The sequence below is a fragment of the Tachysurus vachellii genome, chromosome 25 (genome assembly GCF_030014155.1).
Source record: "Tachysurus vachellii isolate PV-2020 chromosome 25, HZAU_Pvac_v1, whole genome shotgun sequence".
Taxonomy (NCBI): Eukaryota; Metazoa; Chordata; class Actinopteri; order Siluriformes; family Bagridae; genus Tachysurus; species Tachysurus vachellii.
In genome coordinates, this window is record NC_083484.1 from 10,603,422 (window position 1) to 10,621,110 (window position 17,689).

A 17,689-nucleotide genomic window follows, 5' to 3' on the forward strand; every position below is an offset into this window, starting at 1 on the left:
TATATATATATATATATATATACACACACACACACACACACACACACACACACACACACACACATATATGTGTATATATATGTATATATATATAAATAATATATGTGTGTGTGTGTGTGTGTGTGTGTGTGTGTGTGTGTGTGTGTGCGTGTGCATGATGTATAACAGAGAATAATAAAAGCTACTGTAGTACATAATGTAAAGTAATAACATGCACTGTTATGCCTGTGTGCTCCCTAGTAGAAGGGAACGCATTTATTGTAACACACTTAGGAACCAAACGTCTAACGGATCTTTCAAGCACAGGGATTTCAGACCGGGAACAAACAGGAAGCGGCTGAATTCAGAGATCTTAAGTTTCTATATAAAAAAACATAGTACCAATCTTTCAAATGGGGGTAAAATACAAAGGTGAATAACGCTTAAAAAGTGGATTAAACGACGGCGCATGAAATGTCTCCGGGTTTGAACACGTATGTAGCTTGTTAGCTTTTTAGGTTCCTTCCATTTCCGCGTACACTGAGTTTCCCTTATCGACCCACACCAACTTTTGAACACAGGACGTCCTAATTATCCTTCGTCATTTTATTCTTCATCTTCTCGTCGTTTTTAAGGTAAGGTTAAGTGTTTCAATTAAAACACTTTAATCATAGATGTTTATCCGCGTTACCGTAATGCTAAGGTCTGTGACTAGCGTTAGCGGAGTTTGTAGTTAGAAAAACAAACACGTTTTTCAGTATTTTCACGTCACAACACGGGGGTTTCAGGGTAACAGTCATAACCCTTGAGTGGAAAAAAAACCCCCACAAATATCAGCTTTAATGTTTTGTATTTCTTCCTTTGGTAAAAAAGTAGAAAGGTTTAAAAAATACCAACAGATATTGATGATGTGAAAAATACCTGAGAATTTGTTAGCTTAGTTACAGTTAGCAAAACAAGCTAAACAAACTAAACAAGCTAAATAAATCTTAACTTTTTTTTTAGTCTTTTACTCTTTGGAATATGTTTTATTGTGATTTGTTAGAAATCAACTGAAACCACGATCTACATCAGTGTCTGGTGTAATAATAATAATAATAATAATAATAATAATAATAATAATAAACACCTTTTTTTGTTTGATTTCCCAAAACTCTGCACAAACATCAGATCAACAATCACAACGACCTACAGCTAATGAACAGCATGAAGATGTCTAGAAATAAACTCATCCTTCTTCGAGCATCAGTGTTAGATTCCTTTAAAAAAAAGACTCCATGATGTTGCACTGAATGTGGTGTTTCAGATCAATAAGAATAAGCAATGCATGGTTTTGTTTTTTTGGTTTTTTTTTTGTATCTGGTGATACAAGTGTTGGTCATGATGAGCATATTTGTTTATTGTGTTAAACAATGGTGATTAAGGTATAAAAAAAAGAAAAGAAAAATGCTCATTTGTTTTGATGGATTAGTGTGCGACTGAATGACGGAGACACAATTCAAATCTAATCTAAAACTATTTAGTATTTCCTGTTTTAGTCCATTTGGATATTATTAATTAGCTCTTTTTGGACCTCCTTTCACACACAATGACCTCCTTTTTTTTTTTTTGTACAGTAGCTGTAACATAACTGTGGTTATTTTACTGATGGTTTCGTTCTGTCTGCTTGGTTTTGTAATGCAGTTTGCAGATATTTGTATTTAGCAATGAAAGGCTTATTCAGTGTTTTGGTCCAAATAGAGCAATGTTGTGTTAACAGACTAATGAGTGAAGAAAAAGTGAACTCTGTGCTGGAAAATGTGACATGTTCAAGAGCAAAGCAGCGAATGTCATCAAGACTGAGGAAACCGGTCAGGTTCAGGCCAAAAATAGCAATATTAAGATTTTTAAATAGGGAAATTGGAAAGCAATGCTCTGGGAAAAAGGCTTGGTGTTTTCTGTGTTAATACATATGCCTTTAGTCCTGCAATCAGTATCCGAGTGAAAGGTTTTATGAAATATTTGAAGGAGACGACTTTAAACTGTAATTTGATGGAAAGAAACGTGCAAATAGAAGATGCCGTCATTTCCTTTTCCTGTATGATGCTGACAGTTTTTTTTCCTCTCTTTCTCTCTCTCTCTCTCTCTCTCTCTCTCTCTCCTCCCCTCCCCCATCTTCCCTCTGTACCTCCCTCTGTTACACACATGCATACTCAAGGGCAAGCATGGGCTTGCTGTCCCGAAACCTAACAACCCCTTGTTTCAGTAGGAACGTGTAGTTTTCGTTATACTACACACCGTTCAATCCGTTTTTCTTGTTCTAAGTGATCCAATATTCTTTGCAAAACATTTTCTGAATTTTTATTCAGTTTCTACGTCTATCAAGTCTTCCGACATATCAGCAATATTCTGTAGGTAAAGTCTGTTAGACGTTTCCCTTTGGCCTATTTCAAAGTAAAAGAAGGATATAAGCTAACTGTATTTTCGTCTGCAGTAAACTGACAGTAATTATGTTTGTTCTTTAGGCCAAGACAGTGTTATTTGAAGACTGTTGGAATGTTTTTTACTGCTTATTTGAAGTGCATTGTGTTGATAATCAGTACAAGGGAGACCATGAATTCCTCCTGAAAGTCTGTTTTAATCACTGCTGCACAGCGATATCCAGCTGTTTATGTACGAGCCAGAAGAGACTAGGAAGAGCTCAAATGATTATGATCTTTACCTATAAACTTCTTTACTTATGTAGTGTCCAACTGTAAACAGTCCCATCAATCTTCTAGCATGCTTTAACTTAATTGCTGTATTTGGTCGTTAATGTACTGTCCTCGGCTCAGTATTTGAAGTATTACGAGCTAGCAGTCAGAAATGTGGTGTCCATTCCCAGTTATGACACATTTGTATAATTCAGAATTCTGCCAAAGCTTTGTGTCTTCGTATCGCAGTGCTACGATACAGAATACTTTAAAATGTGTTAGAAAAAAACAGAGAGCTGTAGTGCTTCTTTTAATGCTTGGGCCACGGAGCCTTCATCCTTCTGCAGACTCAAAAACGAGGAAAAAATAAAGCTTCCTTGTTCATTCCAAATCAAGCGTACAAGGAGTACATTGACCTTTTTTTGGTTAGCCAAACATATTGTTGCTATTTTGAATCAAGCCAGATGACTCATTCTTATTAAACGTTAAAGTGGCTAAGCAACTTCGGTTTTGACAGAGCACTGGATCGTCCTGTTACTCTCTTCTTCCACTGTACTCAAAGGCGACATGATGTAATACTTTTAAAGCACCTTGCTTTGCACTATTTCTAGTCTGGCTACAAGATTTGTCATGTGTTGTCCTCAGATCTTGAGTGAACATCTCACTTTTTTCATGCTCTCTTTTTTCCACGCTCTGAATGTTGTGGCTTTCCATTCATGGTGCAGGAAAAGCCTTGCAGCCGTGTGCAATAAATATTCAGAAGTACAGGTAACTACACAGAATGCACTAACGTCTCCGAACGGTAGGAAAGACATCAGCATAAACCAGATGGAACCATTGTGCAGAGCTACACACAAGCCGTGGGCATATTTCAATGGAAAAACACTGCAACAAAAAAAAAACACACACTAAGAGAACTGGGTGGAGGCACAGGTCTGCATGGCAGAAAGCAGATATGCGTTTTGTTAAAGGACTCTGTGTTTGAAGGCCGGGAAATTACTCCTGTTTGAAAGAGTGAAGAGGGAGAACTGCAGTCAGACTCAATATGAGCATGTGACTCTGAAATGCTCTCAGTTGCTTCGTATTTCAGTGACTCATTTGGCCCTCTGCATAGACGGAGAATGAAAAGCATTGGGTATTCATTGACTTTTTTAGGCTTGCCTTTTCTGTTCATAAGCTGTGGTGGAGTGTTGTTTTCTCTCTCTCTCTCTCTCTCTCTCTCTCTCTCTCTCTCTCTCTCTCTCTCTCTCTCTCTCTCTCTCAACAACTGTTCGTATTCACCCTGAGAAATCCTCTCGGAGTTGTTTGGGAATATTTAGGGGTTTGTAGTAATTACATCTGTACCTTGTTAACTTGAACCTCTGTTAACTTGAACTGCTTTATAATTCTTTTGATACTGAATGATATTCGGATGGTTTAGTCGAAGAGTTACTAAGGAGAAGTGGTTGTACAAGGAGTTTTGATTTTGAAACATGTCTGTTTGGGACTCTTGACTTTTATGACTTGACACATTATTAGAACCAACTTGAAATATGTTAAAAGTGAAAGGGATATCTCTTGTTACAGCTGACAAGTGAAATATCTAAATATAAGCAGACATAAGTGTCATAAGCCTAAGAAAGGATGACGAGTTCGGTCACAGACAGTTACAGACACACCCTTAAGGCTGTCTAGTTCACCAGTAGCTTTAGTGTGAGAGAGTTAACCATATGGGGGTTCTAAACTAACACAGCTATTGATGTGGGCAAAAAAAAAGCATGATCTTATGTAGAAATAATGATGATAAATTCAAGAAATAATATATAGCTACTGATTTTTCATTCGCTTTTGTTCTGCTTTTTTTAGCTAGCCAGTCACATAAAGCTTGAATATTCGATCATCGTTAACAAACAAAGTGCATCTTGTGAAAGCTATCTATATTTACTTCTGTCTAGCACTGAACGCTATGACACGCAGGTGAGATGGTCTTGTTCACAATATAACGCGAATGTTGTTGTAGTCTTTCGTCCGCTTCCTGTTTGGGGTTGACATAGTGGATTGTTTGATTTTTGGCAAAAGTTTTATGCCAGTAGAACTACCCCGTCAAGCTACATTTTATTAGTGCTCAAGACAGTGGCTGGGTTTGTTCCCTACTTCATAAACAAACCAGTCTGCAGTGGTGAGAGCACTGGATCATGCCGCCGGACCACAATATAATGTGGCCATATAGCGCATTCACACACTACCTGAGACACACATTAGTTAATGGTAGGGTCTCCGTTGTTTGAGAAATGCTTCAGAAAACTGAGTCTGGACGACAAACAAAACAAAAACCAAAACAAACGTGTAGCCAATGAGCAGAAAGGGGTGGTTCTTGTCAATATGGGCGGAGAGAGTGTTCAGTGTGCATGTGTGACATTAGCAGAAAGCGGTTTTAACATTGATATGGAGGATAAAAACAAAGAAAGAAAGCGAAGAAAAGCTTACAATAAGTCAAGAAGTAGGACCCGTGTTAATATAGGATCAGCTTTCCAGCACTGGAGAGAACTGAAGGAGCAGGAAGTTGGCACATATTCACAGATTCAAGTTTCCAGAGTCAATAACTCCTGAGCTAAACGCTGTTACTACACAAACAACACCTCTTTATCGTAGTAATGTAGAGAGGCAGTTACAACCACGTTTTGCTAGTAACAGCGTTTAGCTCAGGAGTTATTGACTCAGGAAACTCCAATCTGTGAATATGTGGCCAACTTTACTTAAGACGCCGAGGTTGCTTTTTTTTATATATGCCGCCCTTTACATGATTATGCTTGTGTGTCATTTTTGCTTGTTTGTTTATCTGCAATCGTATTGTTCTTCCCTTCAGCTATGATAAAGACACATTTCTTTCCATTAGTTGCTTGGGTTATGTATGTATGTGTGGGCGGAGCTATCAATACAGGGGTGGGACCCATTTGGGTTAGGGGCGTGTTTGTTTTGGTGATTTCATATGTCAGCATTGGCTTTCAAACAACGGAGACCCTGCCTTTAAGCTGAGCAATCAAGATTTGTTTGCTAAAACACGAGGTTTAAAGGTAACAAATGACCGTGGCGTGGTTCAGGTCACAGAGATGTGGATTTCCATTTTAATTGGAATTAAATAAACCTATGAAATTAAATAAACCTATAAGCCTATGAAATAAATGAGTAAATTCTGTAATAAATTCCATTATAATCCAAATACAAACCTGGGGCTGGGCAATATGGACAAAGTCACATCACATTATGGGTTGTGTCAGATCACCATCTCATGGAAATCACAATATATTAGGTTTTGGCTGAATACTATCCATACAAAATAACAGCTTACATTCATAACTGTTCTGTGGCATACCTTACAAGTATCTTACCATCATCTGCTCTGTGTACCTGCTTTTTTACGTACAGGTTTGTCATCTTTTAGTTGGACTGATGCCTGTTCTGTGTTGGATTGTTGCAGAGTGATTTGCTCTGTCATTGCTTTCCTAATGAGATTTATTGTGTAATGATAATTTCATAATGCCACAATTGCAATTAAAATTTACCCAGCAAAAAAAAAAGAATAATAATAATTGGTGAAAAATGGTGGCACTGCAAGACATGAGATTTTTTACCTTGATATTTTCTAACTGTTCGTTTTGTTGCACATCTGGGAAAAATACACACGAGTGAGCTAGCTTACCCATACATTCCAAAACACATGTCATCATGACTGCCTCTAATCACTTGAGTTTAAATTGGCAACACGGGGCAAAGTGTGGTGAATTTGGCATGGCGGTGCAGCAGAAACCATTGCCGCCTCACAGCTCCAGGGTCTGCTGCTCGAGTCTGTACTTGGATTACTGTCTGTGCAGGGTTTTCCGTACATGTGCTCCTCGTGTCTGCGTGGATTTCCTTCTTTTTTTTGTTTTTAGCTCGACTGACTGTGTAAACGTTGGTGCGAATAGTGCTGCTGGCATCCCATCAAGGATGTATTTCTGCCTGATGCTCAGCGTTCCTAGGATATGCTTATCGTAGGTGAGGGAGTTTGTATACAGATGTTCAGATATCCAAACAAGTAATATAATCAACAGTAAATATCTTGCGTAACATCTGGCATGAACTAGACTGCAAGCCAGACATAATTTAAATTTATAATGATTGATTGTATAAACAGTCTTTTGTACACTCAGCAGTTGCTTATAAAGCCAGACATTTCTGTAGATAAATATCACTTTAGTCAGTACTTTCGATACTATCATTTATGTACGTTTGTCTCATCCATTGGCATCTGTTTGAGTTTTTGTGATAAAATTCTGTCTGCCCGGATTGTTTTTTTTTTTGTTGGCACTGTTGACATCACAAACAACCACCATTGAAGAAGAGTTTGAAAGCAGAGATCTGGTTTTGAGGGGTGGTTGGAGGTTTGATTAGCCTTTTACCAACGTGGTAGAACCCCCAGAGTAAATTGTCATGACCCAAAACATTCATGGTGGAGGAGGTGACATGGTGACATCTGCTGTTGTGTATATGGTTGCTGTGCTTTTTATATGTGAAAGAGCGAGCAAAACGGACAATGCTAGGATTTATTGATTTGTTCTAGAGATGCAGTTCCAGTTGCACAAGCCATTCTACTATGTTTGAGGTGATCTTTTCTGTGGGTAGGAGAAGTGAAATGAAACACTTCCTATGTTTGTAACTGTGTGTTTCTGTGAATATCCGGTGAAGAACCACAGTTCTATATGTAACTAACATTATGTGTCATGAGAAGCTGCCATATCATTAGGACTGACAGATGAACTCACTCTAGCAGGAGCGTCAATGATAATGCTGTAAACTTACAAATTAAGTGACGCCTATGAGAAGGAGAAGCTTCTTGATTAACAACATTACAGGGTAGAGGCTGGTCGCTCAGCCCACCTATGAGCCATGACGGTGGCGTCCATCATCCAGTCGTCCAAGCTCTGTTTGGGAATGGAATCTCCTTGTGTCTTTTCTCTGCGACCGATTAACAGTTGATCTGAGAATAATAGTACTGTAGGACACATAAAGGGCGCCATTATTGGAACAGTGTAATATCTTTCTGTCTGCTACATAATTAGGCAAACGGCACACTAGGTTTGCAATAGTGACCAGTTAACCAAGTGAGGTTATCTGCAGGTCTTGCAATTTTTCCTCTGTCTATCTGGTCAAGACTTATCTGTTTTACGCTGCGTGTTCTTGGTATAGGATCCTATAAGAACTTTGCTCCTCTGTGGCATGTGGTTATATAACCTTGCTAACAAAAGTTATTAGAACTGGAAGTCGAGTGAACCACTGAAACCCGACCCTTAAAGTGATCTCAGATCTTTCTCAAAATGTCCATTTGTCTTTATAAAGAATATAGAATTGTACTCCCAAAGTAGTATATATATTTTTTCTTAATGTCTTTTGTCATCTTCGCCTGTTTGTACCATTTTGCACTTCGTTTTTGCAGACAGATTGACAGGAAATTACTCTGATCGGAAATTACACCCACTTCCTTCCTCCCGCTCCCTCTCCCGCCCTCCCTCTCTGTGTCTCTGTCTTTCTTTCTTTCTTTCTTTCTTTCTTTCTTTCTTTCTTTCTTTCTTTCTTTCTTCCTTTCTTTCTTCCTTTCTTCATTTCTTTCTTTCTTTCTTTCTTTCTTCCTTTCTTCCTTTCTTCCTTTCTTTCTTTCTTTCTTTATTTCTTTCTTTCTTTCTTTCTTTCTCTCTCTTGCTCTCTCTCTCTTGCTCTCTCTCTCTTTTTCTCTTTCTCTCTCTCTCTTTTCTCTGGTAACACAGATGACTCTGGAGACAGAGCTATGAGACTGATTAAAGTGAGAGATAAATTCTCAGTCATTACTGGCTACAATCCTGTGCAGATATACTTCGGTGCAAAGAGCCCGGGTCACCGTATCAGACAGCTGAAAAGAATGTGCCAAGATGTTCATTGTGCACTGACATTTACATGCTGCTATAATTCTCTAGCTTTTTTTTTTTTTTTTGTCGCACGTTTGACATTTTTCTCCCGACAATCATTACATATGTTCACTCGAAGCGTCTGAACATTTTAACAAGACAATAATGTAGCCCGGCTCTCAAACACTACATTATTTTAATAGATCTAATGATTGTCCCATGAGGCAGTATGTGTATAACAGGATATTATATGATTTTTATTATATGATGTATATATACTCAGGCTAGGTCAGTGGAAGGTGAAAAAAACAGAGGATTGTTTACTTAAAAAAATATATATATTTTTCATTGCTTTATTCACACACATTTTAGGTTCCTAGAAATCTATATAATGTTAAACTTTATATTTAACCAACAGTTTAATGTGAGTATTAACACTCTTCATTCAGTGTATTGCTTTTGCCACACACTGAAATGCCAGATTTTCCTTAATGGTCATTCCACAATGAAAGCCCAAGCTATTACAATTGGAACTTTTACAGGAACTTGTTTAAAATGGCTAAGAATCAGGAACCTTCAGTGGAAACAGGCTTGTTGACTGTTTTTGGCTTCAGTTGCTTTTGTCTGTATTCCCTCCATCGGTCTATATTTAGTTAGTTTGAGAGCTGAAATCTCACTGACACTTCTTTCATGTCTTGCAGAAGCTTGATTGACGGACGTCAGCCCCACCCACTTTAGCATGGACGGTGAAGACGCCCACAATGGGGTAAGGAATGAAAGGACGTTTGGTTCATCTGTAATTAAATACAGTAATGAATTGTAATGTAAATTCGGAATCTGGTATTTTTACATTTTAGTAAATAAAATTATGTATTTATATATTTATTTATTAAGTTAGTTAGTTTTGAGACTACAAAAATTGCTAGAGTTTCTTGTCTTTAAAATCATGACGCTACCTTGAGTCTTTTCATCTGTGACTTTCATTCATGTGACTCGTTCATTTAGAAAGAAAAAGAACATGAAAGCCAGACGACCTTATCTTCTTTTTTACTTCTTACCTCTTATCTGCCTTTTACTGTTAAAGGTTGCAATGATAAAGAAATGGGAAGGGAAAAAAAAAACGAGTATTTTACGTCTTTCGTCAAGCGTATCTTAAGTGCAGGCATTCAGCAAGACAAAAGGAACACACACAAAATTATTCAAATGCTTCTGTGATGCCTGCATATTTTAACACCTATTCTACGCGCTGTACATGCACATGCTTTTTACTCTGAACAGCGGGAAACCAGCTTGCTTTTTAGCGACACGGTTTCCAAAGAAGCCAGCTTCTCATAGGCTCAAGATGGCTGGCTTCAGCTGTTGCTCTCGCTAGTGATCTGCTGCCCCAAATGGTGCAGTCCCATTTACTATATTATTACACACCTACTATTTAACTGTGTGCCTGGCCAGGTAAAACGTGGAGTTGAGCCACTTTTATAATAAATCACAAACTGAGGGCTGTGACATGCTGGTCCAGACAAACCCCATGAATGCATGAGTTTATAGTATATATAAGTGGATATTGAGAGTAATTTTCAGAGCCCCGAAATCACAGACTGCTAAACGGAGGCAAGTCCACATCTAAAGCTCTATGTGATAGACATTGCAACACGTCCTAGCACTGTGAGTGGCATCTCTAAGGGCTCATGGACTTATTACAACTTTTCTAAGAGGGGAAAAGGCATGCATAGCCACCATGATTCCCTAACAGCCCCTTTTCTCCCCTCAGCTGCTGAAATCCATTCAGGCCCCTTTACATGCCTGTGCAAGATTCCAAACTCTTATTGTCATTCTGAAACCTGCCCGTGTGTTAGCAATCAATACAGCTAAAAAGTCAGAGAACTGCATACCCTGACTGTACCCTCGCCTTGCATTCGTTGGTAGCTAGATAACTAGGTAACTAGTTGGAATGTCTGCCCAGTTTGCCCACAGATAAGTATTAGCGGTGTAGCCGTACGGCATGTGTATATATATATATATATATATATATATATATATATATGTATGTATATATATATATATATATATATATATATATATATATGTATATATATATATATATATATATATGTATGTATATATACAATTCTGTTAAGTATGTCTAAGAGATTGAAGGATCACAAAAACACTGCTGAATCTATATAATGTCTAATGTTTTAATCGGTTTAAAATGGAAACTTCAAGCAGTTTTTATATAGTGTGTCACATTACTTTGTATGTGCAAATTAGAGTTCTGTGTGTTTTTACACCTTTAGTACACATGTATCATTATCAACAAAGTAGGTAATGAGCATCTGAATAATGAATGATCTCCGTACGGCAACTGTCCGTGTGTCGTGCTGGGGCTCTACTTGTGCTGGGAAAAGTAACGTTTTGCTGAATCAGTTTTATTGGAAGCAGGTTAAACTTCAACCTGTGCAGGCTAGCTGAAGGTGTTAGATGATGTGTGCCTCAAAAGGAAATCAAACTAAATATCAGACATAACATACTGTAACATTGAAATATAGGATAAATTCAAGGATAAAACTACAGCATAATTTTTTTAACTGTAGAGTAGACTAGTCAGTAGTGGGTTAAGTCTAAACATGGCTCTAATGGTGTTTATTTTATTAAATGATGTAATGAAAGTTTGCAGTTCAGTCGTCTGTAAATGCAAGTCGGGTGTAATAACATAAGTTTTGACTGAACACACAGTTTGTATTTCTGCTTCTTGCTTAGGGAATGAAACCTCTGCTTCTAAATTATGCAACATGCATCAAATGTTTGTGTTTGTGTGCACCTTGTGTATTTTTCCCTTTTCGATCTGTATAGTCATATACCTTTTTTTATTGTAATTCTATTCTTTTTCTGATTTGATTCTTTTTTTAGGACTATTAAATAAAATTATATTTTTAATTTTAAATTATCCCCCCCCCCTCTCTGTCTCTCTAAGCGTGCGTTGTCTGGAGCTCACTGTTCTCCTCTAGCCAGAAGTATAATAGGAGCAGAGGATGAAGAGTTTGAGAATGACCTGGACCCGGTGAGCCATGTATTCCTTCTTAATAAATGGACATTTCCTCTGTTAGTAATTCACTTTAAATATGATGACCACCTTTTTTCCCCTCATATCACAGACTCCTGTTTCATTTTAATAATGTTTCTTCTTCCCTGTTCTCCCGGTGTGTTTCAGACAGTGGATGATCAGTGCAGTCATTTTAACAGCATCGAATTGTTGAAAAGCAAACCCACCCATCTGCTGGTCTTCCTCCATCACGTCATCCTCCAGTTTGACTGTGCTCCTGTGGTGAGAAGTTCAGAGGCACATGACATGCCTGATGTGATGCGTGTCATCACGTCATTATTACTCACTAATGACAAACCACAGTTTGTCTGCCTTGCATGTGCTTAAGTATGCATGCATGTATTTTTTTTTAGCCCGCATGCATGTGCCTGAGTACATTAAAAATAGTTTAGAAATTAGTCGTATTTTTAAATTATTGGCTACAATCATAATCCTAATCCTTCTTAGGCTAGGCGAAATATTTCAGCTTCCTCCTATATACAAATAAGTCGAAATATAGCAAAATTTAATGCTCACACCGTGACTTTGTCGCACTCGTATTAGACATACAGGGTCGGTCTCGGACTTCTCTGTTCATGTGCTGTTTGTATAATTCTCTCCCGGCTTATATAACTAAGCAATATCATGTAACAATAAATGAAGCAGGAAATTAGTTCTAGAGTTTTAAATGGCTGCAATTAAAACATTTTTCATTGTCGCTGCATGAGCTGCAGTCTTGTGTGTGTTAATGTATTTGGTTGCACACTGTTGTGGAATGCTTATTTATTTATTTATTTATTCATTTAGCTGAAATTATATTTTTATTGCTCATTTACATTCGCTTTCGATTATTGCGGTACTCTAATTGTGGCTCATTGACTTTACATACATTTGGTGTGTGAGAAAATCGTGTACTGTTTATGTCAAACTTGTAAGTATAGTAAGATGCATTTTGTTTCTAAATTGGCTGATTAATTAAGATACGTTTTCAAAATCTGTACAAAATGATTGTTATTTTAGACATTGTGTAGCCCTGAGAACCCCATGTGCTCAAACAGCATGGTATTATTAGCATGGCCTTAGATAAAATGTACTCCCTATATTGCCTATAGTGTGGTGATACTTCAGAATTGATATTTAAAGCGTTTGCCAGTTTGGGAATTGAAATTATTCTGAATCGTCTTGTGAAGCATGAGCATCTCTCCCTTTATTTCGCATGCTGCCAAGTGACCCTCCTGAGGTACTGCTCCCCAACACAGCACACACAAACCACTCTTTATCTTGCCAGTAGTTCACATTTTGTAAATTCTTTAAACACTATTCAGTTCTGCATCGGGTGCTAATGGGAATTATGAGAACGAAGGTCTTATGTAAGATTTATCGTCTGCTTGCCCACTTCTTCACTTTGAATTTCCTCAAATGTAACATGCACACGTATAATGCTTGTCTTTCATTAATACAATATTTTATATAGTTGTAGTTATAGATTTTCAGACAAGTAACGTTGATTAAAATTCTCCCTGAAAGTCTGTCTTTATGATGTGCAAAGCTGAAGAAACATCTGCTTTTCTGGTTGAACTCTACAGATCAATATTTTCCCTTCTTACCCCTGACCCCTTCCTTCCCCTTCATTTTCACAGGGATGAAAAATAACAGGCTTTGGCTTCTGGTTAATAGCACAACTGTACTTATTTACATCATAGAGTACAAATAAGGAAGGTTTTGTGTAGTATTAATATTTTCATTTCCTGCCTTTATTTAATTTATTCCAAAAGCACCACAATTTCTGAACAACGGGTCTCATTTATCAAAGTGTTTAGAATTCGCACAAGAAATGAAGTGATTCATGAAATCCGTTAAGTTTAAGTCGAAGATTTATGTTTAAAATTATTCATATCTTACTATGAGAATATCTAACATAAACCTCGACTGATCGGCTTGGAGAGTCACTACAAAAATAATTGAATTACGTTGCCAGGTTTAGTGATCCTGTTCGTTTCAGTTGCACACACAAATTCAAGCAAAACTTGTTTCATGCCAATGGCTTGAAAGAGAGAATGAGGAAAATTTAGTGTTAGTGATACGTTCATGGCTGTCTGGTGTAAATAACCAGTTGCGATCAGAAATATTCAGCCCCCTCACCTCAAATGACTCAATAATAACAATAAATGACACATTAAACAACAAAACTATTTATTGATACGTACGAGTTATTTTGACAACAGAAATTGACTTGCATTATAAGTGTAACTCTTAACACATGGGCAGTATTATTCAACCCCCAGCTTCAGTACTTTTAGAGCATCCTTTAGTTTTTATAACTTCTAAGAAATGTTTTTGGTTAGTGCTGACAAGCTTCTAAGGCCTCTCGATCTTTACCCATTCTTCACATGCAAGAGCCTCTAGCTCAGTGATGTTTGATGGTGCGCGTGCTGCAACTGCCTTCTTTATGTCCCACCAAAGATTTCCAATAGGATTTAAGTGTGATGAACGAGAAGGTCACTCCAAGATGTTCCAGGACATTTTTCTCAACCAAGCTTCGGTTGACTTGGAGGTGTGCTTGGGACCATTGTTATGCTGGAATGTCCAATGATCACCAAGGTTTAATTTGCCAAAAGAAGGCATCAAGTTCCTCTTTAAAGTAGCCTGGTATTTCTGGGAATCCATGATACCAGGCCATGATTAAAAAAACAGCCCTACATCATCAATAACCCACCTCCATGCTTAACCGTGGGGATGGTATTCTTTTGGTCATAAGCCTGGCCTTTCGCACACAAACGTACCACTGGTCAGTTTGTCCAAACAGTTCCAGTCCATGGAACTGTCTCCCAAAACTCTGTAGTCGCATTCAAATTCCTATTCGACTCTTGATGTTCCTTGTGGTCTAGAGTGGAGTGCGTCTTGGAGTCCTTTTTTGATTCAGTGCACGTTTTATAGTTGCCACTGAAGCAGTCGTACCAGCCAGGTTTTTTTTTTTAGTTGGTACGAGCCCTTGATGATATAAAAAAAAATTGGGCTTTCTTCCACGGCCAAACATGTTTTCAGCGTTTCCACAAGTTTTAAACTTCCCTATTATGCTCCCAATGGTGTCTCTTGGAATGTAAAATTTTTTGGAAATCTTCTTATACCCTAAGACCCTTCAGGTGTGATGAAATAATCCACTCTCTCAGCTTTTGTGGAAGCTCCTTTGTCTTTCACATGATTGGAACTCACCTTGAATACCTTCATGGCAGGGACTTAAATATGCATCACAGCTGAAGCAAATGAAGGATCATTATAGAGTTCCCAAAGACTTCATTACGCTTCAACTCCACTTTAGGTCATAAAAACGGTCAGAAAGCTTTAAAAACACCAATATTATATAGGGTTTGAATAATTGTGACATGGATATCTTAACAATAAGAAAATATACTGTTACACACAAATAATACATCATCCATCTTCTGTGTTGATCTATAAAATCAATCACCTTATAATGAAGTCATCCAAAGCAGAATTTTGCTCTTTGAAAAAACTTGAATCGATAAATCCTTGAAATCTTTGGGGGGTTTGATACTTTGGGAGGTTGAATATTTCTGATTGCAACTTGTTAAAAATATAGGTTTGCATGATGATATTATTTGCACACAACTTTATTGAGAGATGAAAATAAAGGAAAATGAGGTCCAGTATCAGTGAAATTTACAGACTTTAGTAAATATCAGTTTTCATATTTTCACCTCTGTTAGTCGAATGTTCTAGGGTCATTCTGATGATTTGAAATTAAAGCCAAATTTGAGCAACCCACAAAGTTTAACATCGTGAACTAAATTAAAGCAGGTCCACATCGACGTAGACGCATTTGGATGCAGTACTTTTGTTCTGAAGCTTGAATGAGTTGTGGACAAGTCTTACCGTTTGGTAATATGTATCATCTGTCTGTCTGTCTTTCAATCCATCCAACCACAGTTGTCCTACCTGCATGCTGACCTCTTCAGGAGCCTCAGTACCAAAGAGACCAAGAAACACTTTGTGGACTTCTACAACAATTTCTTGGATAAAGGAGCAGTGAGTGAAAACGCATGCTGAAATCACAAGTAGAAATTTATGCCTGTTTATCATTTAATGTCTGTGGTTTCTCAACACACTTTGTGTTGTTCTCTCAGTTTCCAGTCTGTCATCATCTCATTTGCTGTCCATGTTTTTCATTTAGTCTGTGAGCTTGCTCCCCCCCCCTTTGTTTTTCTGTTTTTCTGTTTTTCTCTACCTTCCAACATCTGAATGGGAGAATAGATTCACATCTTTGTCTTTCTTAAGCAACTCGGTTCTTAACTCCTGGTTGCCCTTCCAGAATTTCAACCTTTCCTCCCATCAAATACACCTGGTCTTAATGAGGTCAGAGCTTAAGAACGAACTGGATGGACAGTAGGGTGAAGTGTAAGGGAACCCCAGGAGTTAGGAACCTCTTTTTCATTTCCTTACCTGAGAGTCTGATTCTGTTTATTTCAAGCAAGTTCAGGTTAAAAAAGATTTTGTCAGGGAATGTAACTCAGGAATGCTAGAACACTGGCTGGGAATTTTAAAGCTGTAGGACCATCTAGTGGTGCACTGTATAATGTATACCTTGCTTTGTTTATTCATCTTTTTTCCCCCCAGATTCTAAGAGTAGCAGTACCATATCATATAGCATACGAGTTGGGTAAGCTGATTATCAGAAAATAAAACGTATGAATCAGGAATAGTAACAAAATACATCACCACATCTAATTATTGTGTTTTTAAAGTTAAAGCAAGAAGTAAATAATTTTTAAAGAATAATATTTAAAAAAAATAATTGTAACTTGTTTATTAAAATGATACTGTTATTTTATTTGGATTGTGTAAAATATTTTGGACGCTGTCTTAAAGTTTGTTCTTTATTTTTGAAGTTTCATTTTCTGTGCGTTTCAGACCGTACGCGTCCAGACCTCATCAGTGAGGACCAGCAGAAGCGATTTGCTCAGGAAATACAGAACAATCAAACCATGGAGGTCCTGCGACAGCTTGAAGACTTCAGGTCAGAAGAGGGTTTTCACACTAGGATGACCTTATGATGTCTGACTAGACATGCTTATGTTCTACTAAAAATATTTATTACATCCATGCTGTCAAACCCTGCCATGAATGCTGTATAGAGCACTGGCAGTTTTATGTGAAGGAATAGGTGACAGAATGCAGTGCAGAATTAGGATGCTTAAAAAGCATTGTTTACAAGTGACCATTTATAATTGAATCATTTAAAGTCAGTTACACAGTCGGGTTGTAAGGCAAAGAAAACATTATGTAGCTGTTTATAGGAATGCTGAGAAATATGTGTGTGTTTCTATTATTATTATTATTATTATTTACACGCGTGTGTGTGTCATATATGGATGGATTTTAATGCTCCAAGCCTTAGTGAAGGACTGGACTTTTTATATGTAATTATTATTTAGAATTGATTATTATTATAATTATTATTTGGTCATTACAGATTATTCTCAGTGAAATGTCCCTTTTTTTCATTATCACTGGTAATATATCGAGCCAATAATCTAGACTTCTTGTAGGGTTGAACAACACTGAAGACTCACACTGCGATATTTCTTATGATTAATATTGTAATATTTAAAAAACAAAACGAAGGGTTTTCAGATGGCAAATCAAGGTAGTAGTTTAACATTCTGGTTAAGTCTGCTTTGGATTCAGTATTGCATCAGATTTTGTCATGTTCTCTTAACGTTCAGCCTTGATTCTGGTATGAGATATTGCTCAGATGTACTTTCTTTTGTTTTTCCAAACTTTTAACCGTTTAGGAAGAAAAGGATGATGGGAATGACCCCGAATGAACTTGAGCTGGCTGAGGTGGAGAATCACTATCCAACAGACCGTGTTCCCAGAGAAATGAAGGAGAAAGCAGTGGCTGAGAGACTTCTAGAGAAGTTGACTGAATCCAAGTGAGTTTGTACAGTTTAAAATGGTAGGAGTGATAGTTCTGTGTCTCAAAGTCTATAATATATACATTTTATACTGTTTTTTTTTTTAATTGATAATGATGCTTATGG

The 17,689-nt window shown here is 37.4% G+C and overlaps 1 protein-coding gene across 5 annotated transcripts in view; it reads left to right on the plus strand.

Annotated features, from left to right (window-relative positions):
* Window positions 1-297: 297 nt before the first annotated feature.
* arhgef1b (Rho guanine nucleotide exchange factor (GEF) 1b) overlaps window positions 298-17,689 on the plus strand; it is a 38,301-nt gene continuing 20,909 nt past the window's right edge. For 4 of the 5 annotated variants that reach the window (XM_060862280.1, XM_060862281.1, XM_060862282.1 and 1 more), the window contains exons 1-8: window positions 298-614; window positions 9,250-9,314; window positions 11,520-11,606; window positions 11,757-11,870; window positions 15,576-15,674; window positions 16,263-16,305; window positions 16,557-16,662; window positions 17,441-17,581. In XM_060862280.1, coding sequence (XP_060718263.1) covers window positions 9,288-9,314; window positions 11,520-11,606; window positions 11,757-11,870; window positions 15,576-15,674; window positions 16,263-16,305; window positions 16,557-16,662; window positions 17,441-17,581 — 617 coding nt within the window. In that variant the 5' untranslated portion in view covers window positions 298-614; window positions 9,250-9,287. The remainder of the gene's footprint in view (window positions 615-9,249; window positions 9,315-11,519; window positions 11,607-11,756; window positions 11,871-15,575; window positions 15,675-16,262; window positions 16,306-16,556; window positions 16,663-17,440; window positions 17,582-17,689) is intronic. The other variant, XM_060862284.1, reaches the window with a different exon arrangement.